General features: G+C 42.0%; 1 protein-coding gene across 1 annotated transcript in view; it reads right to left on the reverse strand.

The window, feature by feature from the left end:
• Positions 1-5,611, reverse strand: part of LOC104500060 (glutamate receptor ionotropic, delta-1-like) — a gene marked incomplete at its 3' end in the record, with an annotated part of 9,420 nt that extends 3,809 nt beyond the window's left edge. The window contains exon 1 of the mRNA XM_010143655.1: positions 5,489-5,611. Within this exon, the coding sequence (XP_010141957.1) occupies positions 5,489-5,611 (123 nt within the window). The remainder of the gene's footprint in view (positions 1-5,488) is intronic.
• Between the last annotated feature and the right edge of the window lie 4,332 nt (positions 5,612-9,943).

Here is a 9,943-nt window from a genome sequence, read left to right on the forward strand (position 1 = left end):
TGTTACTGCGACTCCACACACATTTTAATTTTCAGCTACAAACTCCCTCTGAACGTAAACATGGCCACTGAAAAGGAATTTGTGAGCAACCTGAGAGATCAGCTATACTCTGTTTCCACTGGTGTTGTCAGAGGCACATGAAAGTAGTAAAATTAAAACTTAGCCTTCAGGTAGCATTCTGAATCAGTAACAAAGCAAGGGAAGCGTGTCTCTTCCGTCCCGTCTGGAGGAAGAAAGAGCAATTTTCAGTTCCTCTTTCACTTCCCTGCTGAGAGCTGTGAGAGCTGGAGACATCGTGACTGAAACGCTTTTTGATCTATCTGCTGGAAGAATGATGGTGACAGTTTCATCAATACATTAACGAGTACGCCCTGTACATGAGTAATTTTAGGCATGGTCTGGTATATTGTCTGGAAATTATTCCAGACTTTATGAGCCTTTATTTTGCAATGAAGGAAAAAATCCACCATACATTAGCGGAGCAGAAGTTTTCAGTGAGAACGGAAACCTTCCCTATCACACTATCAAGTGTTGTTTTATAGAGGGTTTTATGTGAATTTCATGAGATTTACCAGAGTGATTTGACTTTTGAAGTTATGCTGAAGACAGCTTTTAACTCCTTTGGGAGCACTAATCATAGGCAAGTGCTCTTCTGGGAAGGCCAGCAAGCCACAAGGACTGACCCCAACTTCCAAATTGCCAGCAGAACTGGAATTTTGGCCAGAGAAGACCACCGAAGAGACCAGCTGGGAAGACAAGCTGACACCTAGATGCCACTGCTTCAAAGACTCACTCCCAGCTGGGCATCTGTACCCTGCTGCTGCCAAAATCACCCTGTGAGTGGCCACAGAAATCAGCTCTGAGGATGAAGCATGCGAGAGAGGAGCTCGGAGCGAGCACGACCGGCCAGCAGCAGAAATGCTTGCTGCCTGGGGAGGGATACCATTGGGCTTGCATACACGCACACCAGCATGCCCTAAAACTGTGTTTCAGTGTTCAAAGTTCAAGTGCTGCCAACCGCAGTTACGTTCTCTAACGACAGGGTGCATCTCCCTAGGAGCAGTGAAGACTTGATGGGTTACTCGCGGTGTAACGGTATTGTTAAGAGTGCAGAGACGGGAGATTTGACCTATTTTGTTTTCTTACATGAGTTTGCAGAGCCCGTTGTGAGACTTTGCGTGAATACTTGGGTATTAAACACATGCTTCGCTGCTCATGGAGAACAAAATCACAGCCAGCAGTCTGGCATTCGTGAGAAAACCAGAGTCGAAACCCGAACGTTCGTTACAGACTCAAATGTCAGCCTCAAACTTCCAAAGGGCTGTTTATTACCTCTGAGGCAAATGAGAGCCTGAATAAAATTTTCCTAAAACACCAGACAACCAGACCTCAAGTGAATATTTATTCAAGCCTTCTGACAGCAAGGAATCTAACTGGCGTGTTATTCAGTGCTGCGCCCACTCGAGTTAACTATCTCAAACAATGGGGCTTCCAAAGTTTTATTTCGAAGGCTGTGCTCCCAGAATTTTTTTTTTTAATTGATAAGCACTTCTTATTTCCCTTCTTACCGAGTTACACATCTCACACCATTTTCCCCTTCCTACAGTTTGAGTGCCCACTGTCCTTCAGCTATTTTTCATGAGTATTTATCATAATTATGAGGGTTATGTTTTATAACAACACGTTAACAATAACATGGGGCCTGGGTTACCCTGTAATGCTCAAGCTTGTTAGCTGCAGCCATTGGCTTCGCTCACTGAACGTCTCAAGAATTTGGCACAGCTAACGCTAACTGTTCAGGGAAAGTCTAGCAGGAGAGGTTTGATAAAGAAAACTGAACAGAACTGAGAGTCAGATGGCAGGACGAGAGGTAATATTGGAATTGCAAAACAGGGTGTAAGATTATCATTTTACCCTAGCTCATTTCTAAATAAATAAGGGTGCAAATTAGGTTTTGGAGGCAATAAAAAATGACAAACGGAGGTACTGACCCTTTCTCCTAGGCACTGTCGTCTGCTCCCTGATAGTGCACTGAACAAAAACTCTGTGAAATAATTATGCAAATGGAGAACTGCTGCACTCAGAAGAGGTAGTCTAAGCAGAGAGGAGAAGCTCGCTCCAGAACGTTCCCGGGGTTCGAGCCTCCATAGGGCTCACAAACCCCACGTGGCCAGAGGACACCTGCCGTTGTTCAGGGGTTTTCAACCAATTTTTCTGCTACCACACCTCACATAGAACACATGCCATCAGGCTTCTGGGAGACATTATGTCGTGCGATGCACAGTGAAGTCACTTCATGTGATACTCAGAAACAGCTTCACTGTGACAGAACATCTGGCCAGAAGTCCAAATTAAACTTTGCTAAAGAGACATGCAAATATAGGTTTGGAATGAAAAGAAAAATGTGGCTCATCAATCTTTTATAGGAGAAGGTGAATGCTTTGATAGGGCTTAATCAATATTTACTGCCCCCAGTAGCCTTAAGAGCTGGGTAATCACAGCAGCGTAAACAGGTCAGATGAGCGCGAGGCTGTTCATGTGGACAAAACTGCAGGATCAGGCCACTAACAGTAGTATAATCTGTGAGTGAGTTCATCAGTTCCTAAATAAAAACGCAGCTCCTTAGCAGCAACTGCTAAGAGGTGCCTACAAAGATACCTGACGGTGAAGGCTTTGAAGAATGAAATCTGGCACAGAGAGGAGGAGCTGTTTCAACAAATACCCTCCCACACTTCTTCAACATCTTCTCTTTGAATATGTCAAAGTGATGCCTGCAATAGTTCCTCAGTAGAGAGGCTGGACTCTGAACCCTGGGAGGAATAACCTCATTAATTTTGAGACACCATTTGCTGGGGTTTTCTCTTTGCTTTTTTTTAATCTTAGTATGTATTTTGGACTATGCTAAATGATTTCAGATACACTGTGTCCCTGTGATGTTTTAATATAAATAGAATCTCACATAGATTGAGCTTATTAACTGTCTAAATGGTAAAAATGCGAAGAAACAAACCGTAATTGGAATTAGATTTCTAAAGAGGAATCCTTCTTCAAAAACATATAGAAAAAAACTGATTTTATGAACAAACCATGAATAACCTGATGAAAGAAAAAAGATAATAAAAATATCAGATTTGTAGACAAGCTTCAAAACAAGTATTTAACGGGGAAGATTTTGTAAAGAAGCAGGTTATACATTACAATGTCTTCAAATTGGCTCAGTACGGCTGTGTCTGAAATAATCTAAACAGTTTAATAGCGGTAATCCCACTAAAAACCATTCAAAAGCTGGGCAGGGATACGCCCTAGGTCTGTCGAGATTTAACTACAAATCCCTGTGTGCTCCAGCACTCTCCCCCAGAGGAGGCAATACTGACAAGGCCGATGGCCCAAACCACAGGGTACTCCTTACCAATGGAACACAGAAAGTTCTTTTCCAGTCTCTTTCCACTTGGGAAAAGTAAAAGAGACAATCACATACGAGGAATAAGAAAGGGGTGAATGTAGTCCTATGAAGTCAAATAAAACAACTGAGACAGGAAGCTTTATGAAGCTTTTTCTCCAGCTGAAGCAGGAACCCAGCGGTGTATATTATACCTGCAAGAAATAAGGGCATGAGCAAAATTTTGACAAGGTGGTTCATGGAATAAGATTGGATTTCTGCAAAGCACTCCTAACAGATGAGATTTTGGATGAGCTTGCAGAACAGCCTGATCTTTAAAAGCCTTGTCAGAATGCCAAACTGGAATGATCACCCACTGAAAAACAACTCTCCAGGATGTGGACTGAAGACACCGAGAAGAAAATCGTTCCAAAAAGATTTTCATTAATTTAGCCGGAACAAAGCTAATAATCCATGACACAAATGTTTCTTTCTTTACTACCTTGTTAAAAATGCTAAATTCTCCCTCATAAAAATCTTACAGCTAGAGGCTGACAGAGATTAGCTTATTCTTCTTCAAAACCGTTAAATAAAAAATTAACCTTCAATAGCTGTAAAGTTACCTTGACAACAAAGAATTATTAATACGAGACTGCCCAAGGGAGAACAAGCCAGGGATTTCGAAACTGTGGTGTTAATCAAGCCACTTCGAAGCACCGCAAGGGCTCAGTGCTAGCAGGCAGTCACTGCCTGTGGTGGATTCACGTAGCCTGAGGTGGAGCTGGGAGCTACTGCAGCCTCTGGCAACAGCAGGAATTTCATGATGCGCTTCTCCACAGCCAAAGGTCAAAACTGGTTTTTATTAAGAAAAAGGAAACAGAAGATGGGAAGTACCTGAACTGCAGGACCATTAACAACACCGCAGTCATACTTGGAAATTAATACAAGTTATATGGCTGCAAGGTGTTGCAGAAGATGTTCTGGCAAAGCCTATGAAAAGAAATGCAGCTATGGAATGCTTGAGACAGCACCGCGTGTGCTAAAAGCATCCCATATTCAGTCTGCAGAAAATTAAAGGTAACACCAGATACACTGGGAGCAGCTAGTTTGAGAGGTCTCGCATGTGCCCTTCAACTTTCACGATCTGTCACCCCACATCATCTTCCTGACCAGACTGCAGCAGCTCAGATTCTCAACAGCACCCTGCCTGCAGCCTAACCAAGCTCGGTTTAGACTCACTTGCCAACACACAGGCTCAACCGCTGCATCCTCACTCAGTCCATCTCCAGACTAAATCTGCAACAGAAAGGTTCTAATCAAGCTTATATTCTCAATCTCACTAAAGTTTTCAGTTTTATCCAACAGCTTCAACAGTGATACCAGTGAGACTCTTAACTGTCTAAAGTAAACGAGAAATGCACGGACTTCCACAGCAAGTCCAAGACCTGCACTTCTATCTTACTGCACTATCCTTGGAAATAGCACCTAAAATTATATTTAAATTACTGCAAGGAAAAAACTGATATCTGGGATAAATTGCCAAGAATTTTTGGGAAGTTGCTCACGCCAGAGTCAAATCTGTTTCCAGAATGTGGAACCTGAACCAGTAGTGCGTATTTCACATGCTCAAACAATTACCAGCTGCCAGAGACTATTGAAATGGGACAGATTGAATACATCAGCTGGATTCAGTCCATTTAACTAAATGTGGAATGCTCCGCAGCCCAATAGCTATCAGAGCTCGGTTATCCTCCCAGATTAACTCTTTCACAACCTATGTCTAACAGGCATCAATGTAATAAGCAAGCAGGAACACCACAAGGCTACGTGAGCGTAACTTTTTTTCAAATAGAAGAAGATTCTTATGAAAATGAAATATGCAAAATCGGTTCTGAGTCAGTGCAGCCACTTGCTGGTACTCCATGGACGTGACACCACATCTGAAGTGCTTGGTATTGGGAAATACAATAATTAAGTCAGGAAAAGTTGACCCAAGCTCACATGCTCGGATTTATTTGTGCTCCTATTTTTCTTCTTCTGAGGTAATAGTCACAGAAATCTCATGTCAGACTCCGAAGATGGACTTTTCTGCTGAACACAGCTACTGACCTGCAGCATCTGAAGATAGCCTTCTTGTGGATCACACAGCAGGGATGATATTCGGTGATTGTTCCTCATGCATCTCTGATTGTTGTCCCTTGAGAGGGGGAAAATTTGCCGGATAACTGTCATCCTCCCCAGAGCACTATGTACCAACTCCAATATCTCATTATCAGTGATTTCCTGTGAATGGAGATACAATCTTTTAAAAAACATGTCTTTGTCCAGACAGTTTATATATATATATTCCTTTCATTGTTGGAGAATTTTTTTTACAGAGACAATAGAAGAAAAATGTTACAGATGCACATGCTCAGTCTAGGCCAAATATTCTTATTTTGTGTTTAACAACAATAGGTTTTGGGGTTTTTTTTTGGCATCATCTGAAACAAAAGAAAACAGCATAGCACAGTACCATCTATCTTGGCAGTAACTAACATACTGCAGGGATAGTTCCTCATAGAAAAGCACCAAGATGGTCTCAATAGGTTTCTAAGTGAAAAACAAGAGCCTTCAAAACAAATTGATATAGAAAGAGTTTTGGTTTAACAGAACAGAACCTCACTACACCCTCAGAACGGAACAAAAAAAGGAAAATGTAACCATCTTCAGGAAATACGGCACTTAGAAAAACCTTACAAGAAAGTACTTTTCCCATAAGAACAGCAGAACACCTCTGCAGACTAATCCTGATAATGACCCAAGGAAATCTTCTGAGATAATCTCTGTGAGTAAATAAAAAAATAGCAGAAACTTCATGGAAGGGATGGACGCATTTAGGAGTGCAAGTTTCTGCACACGGAATACTCTGGGATAAGACATAAGCAGATCTCAAGGACAGGATGCTATTCTTTCCAGGCTTTGCACTGCCTAAAGCTTCTTTGCGGACCTTCTCACGTCCCAGCCTCCTAATCCATCCTGGGACAGAGTCTGCATCTATGGCCCTTACGATGAACTGAAGCCAACTCGACTACATGCTTTTTGTATTTTGTATTTAAAAAAAAAAACAACGAAAAACCCAAAAGCTTTTTTTTTTACCCCAGGATAAACAGTTTGAAAATCAAAGGCTTAGCTGACCCTCAGATTGTAACAGCAGTACAGCTTGTGATGGTTACCTCCTGCCAGGAGTTCACCGGGAGGAAGGACAGGCAGCAGCACCACTGACTGCATTCGTTCCCCCAGTCAAGGTGGGGGGCTGCAGATAATTCGTGTTGCTGTACTTATTCGTTCAACAGGGCCCACACCTTGAGGTGTGACATCAGGAGAGGTGAACCTGGCCCCGTACTTCTAACATTCACGAAAAAATACATTTGGTTTTCTTGCCATCTTCTCTGTCAAGCTGTGAGTGAAATGACCATGGGGTTATTATAATTACTTGTTACAGTTGGCTAGAGCTGTAGCTTTGGCTCAATTTAGTTCCTCTGCCGATTTCCCATCATTTTTTAGGAATGTGAATTTTTAACTTTGCAGAAGGTGAAATTCAGTGCATTAACAGACCAACTGGTGTGGCGTGAAAAGAGAAAACCAGAAAATAAATATATTCTTACAGAAGCCAAAGATTTTGAGGCTTAATAGAAAATGAGACCCACGAGCTCTACACATCCCTCCAGACTGCTGCCTTGGATTGCTCTTCAGTAGGGCTGAGGGGGTGTTAAAGCCACACAGAGGATCCGCACTGTGGTCTGAGGGAGAGACAATCCTGTGGGATAGCTTTAACTCATAACCCCCCAGGCTGTCTCCCACAGCAGGCAAACTCAGACTGAAGAAAATAAAGGTCAGGAATCATCCAAACCTTCACTTCACACCACATGCATTTTGTGTCCTCCCCAAAGTGATCCCTTTCAGGGATGTCTCACAACCAGTGTCAAAATACTCGACATGAGACATGTAAGCCCAAACGCAGCAGACCAGAAGTGTTTCCTCCGCAGGATTTCCAGAAGTGAGGTAGTGGAGGAGATCAATTATTTTAGACACGTTAACCCAGGTTCTTCCTGCTCAGCTACCGGCACCAAGCGAGTCCTGTACATAAAAGTCTCGTTATGGAACAGCGAAAGAAGAAAAACAGGAGCCTCTGGAGGAAAACTCAGACCCTGAATTGGGCTAAATCTGACTCTGAAAGTGCCACCTTTTTCTGTGCGGACTGCTAAATCCTTCAGTGCCTCGGTTCAGTACCTAACCCACGGGGAACAAAGCTCCGGCATTTTTTCAGCTGATGGACATTCATACCAGCAAACACCCATTCCTTCTAGAAATTCTGAGTCCTTTTGTAAATATAAAAGCATAGAGAAAAAAAGTTGTTGTTGGAAGAGCTGGGAACAAAAGGTCTACGTATGCATTCCTGTGCTGGTGCTCTGAAAGCATGGGTCGCTTCCATGCCCGTTTACAGGGTGCTACAGCCACAGGCAGCATCACAGGGCCCCTCTGGCCAGTCCAGGAGCTGGGAAGCGTGCCGGAGCTGCAGAGGAGAGCAGGTCACCACTGTCCTGTGCTGGAGTGGCCCAACTGCAGCTTCCCTGGCCAGGGTGCTGCACCCCTTGCTCCTGCCTGGCACAGGCAGGCCCTGCAGATGCGTTCCCAGTATGCTCACGTGAAACCTTAAATGTCACGTGCAGAAAGGTCACCTGTGTTCCGACTGTGATAAATATAGCAGAAAGAAAGAAAAGAAAAAACCAACAAGCCAAAAAAAAGGCAAACCAGTTGAAGTTGACTCTTACACCATCAGAGTAACAGCACGTATCCAAAACGTAGTTCTGAGCCTTGCAGTGACGGGGAAGAAACATTTCAGACTGATCTTACAATTAAGTCTATTCATCCAGTTATTTGTTTCAAAGTGATGCATTTTCTTCATTTTCTTTCTTTTCTTTTTTTTTTTGGTGACACAAAAATTTTCTTTATACTGTGAAACTGAACACTAAGCAAGTAGTTTAGTCTGGTCTTAAAGGGTTTTTTTCCAAACAGATGTCACCTAAATTTCCAGTCTTGTTCTTGGACCATTACCCAGGCTAGTGGTAGCTCTCACCTCAGGACAGAAAGGGTAGTCCTTCAAACGCTGAATTTTCTGTTCATGTTCACTAACAGCAAAGTTTACTCTTCAAGAACTTGTGGCACTTATTTATTTGCACACAAGTATCGGTCATTTGGGGAATTCATTTATCTATTTATCTGCACACAAAGAACTGGAGTTGGTTTGTACTACCCATCCACAATGCTCAGGGGTATATTTAAATCTGCTCTAGCTGTGCTCAACTGTTGTAACACCAACTCCAAAACAAGACAATTATGTTTCACACTACAATCTCTATTTTTCCTAGAGGTAATGACAGAAAATTATAAATTTTAATGACATTAATAATTTAAAGAACCAAAACAGATTTCCAGGAACCACATCCCTGAGAAAACCAGAGGATTGAACCGAATGGCGACGAGGACAAGGATGCTCATGGAAATGAGCTACAGATTTATGTGGAATTTCTGCATTAGGATGAATACTGTTTACCGGGTTATTCTAATGCCCCTCAGTGCACTGTGTTCACCTGTTGAAACTCCAGAAGACATCCTTCAATTAGCTGTTTTTGAAAACGTTTGCAATGACTTACCCTGGAGGCAGATTTATTCAGCTTTAACATTAAGCTGGCTTTTCTGCATCCCATGTGAACAGACACACACGTTTATGTATAAAGATTAATCCTTTAAGGCAAGGGCACAATCCATTTTTCATATAGCACAGAAAACACTCTAATACAAGTCTGCATGACCACCTGTCCAGTTTCCATCCTCACTGTCCTCCCACACATCCAATGCTGCCTCACTTCTTTTTATCTGATGCTCCTAAAAAAATCTCTACGGGGAGGCATTTATAATTTAATTAGCTCTATTTCTAGATATGAAGACTCTGCACTGGGTCTCTAGAAGTCTTTCTCAGATTGTAACAAGCGACGATAAAAGATCCTCTGCTTTAACAAAGTATTACTCCATACTAAAAAGTTACTATCTCAGAAAAATAAAACAGAAAAGCACACAAAGCAATAGTTACCAAAAGCTGGACAAACAAACAAACAAAAAAATCCCCATTGATTTTATTGTGGACTTCACTAGTAAAACAACTCCTCAAAGCTCATCTAACTTTGCTCCCAGCTGACCAAGACTCTGTAATTTAACCTCATTTGAACCAGGGCAAATCCTAACCCCACACATTTCTTTGAGCAGGGTGCAGGTGCACATAGTACGTTTTCATGTATCTATACCTTTCAAACCTATAGAAAATGATACATTTTGGTGAAAATAAATAAATAAATATGAAATTCTGACATGTCAAAGACAGCAGCCAAAAGGAGAAAGGCAAAGTTTCTTCAGCCAAGTAATAAATACAGAGTATCTGGAATAAAACTGCAATCAAGTGTAATTGTAAGTCGTTACCTTCTACGCTGAAATGTGTCATTTGCTAAATCTTAAGGAACTTCCCAG

This window comes from Buceros rhinoceros, unplaced genomic scaffold, assembly GCF_000710305.1.
Source record: "Buceros rhinoceros silvestris isolate BGI_N320 unplaced genomic scaffold, ASM71030v1 scaffold10419, whole genome shotgun sequence".
Classification (NCBI taxonomy): domain Eukaryota; kingdom Metazoa; phylum Chordata; class Aves; order Bucerotiformes; family Bucerotidae; genus Buceros; species Buceros rhinoceros.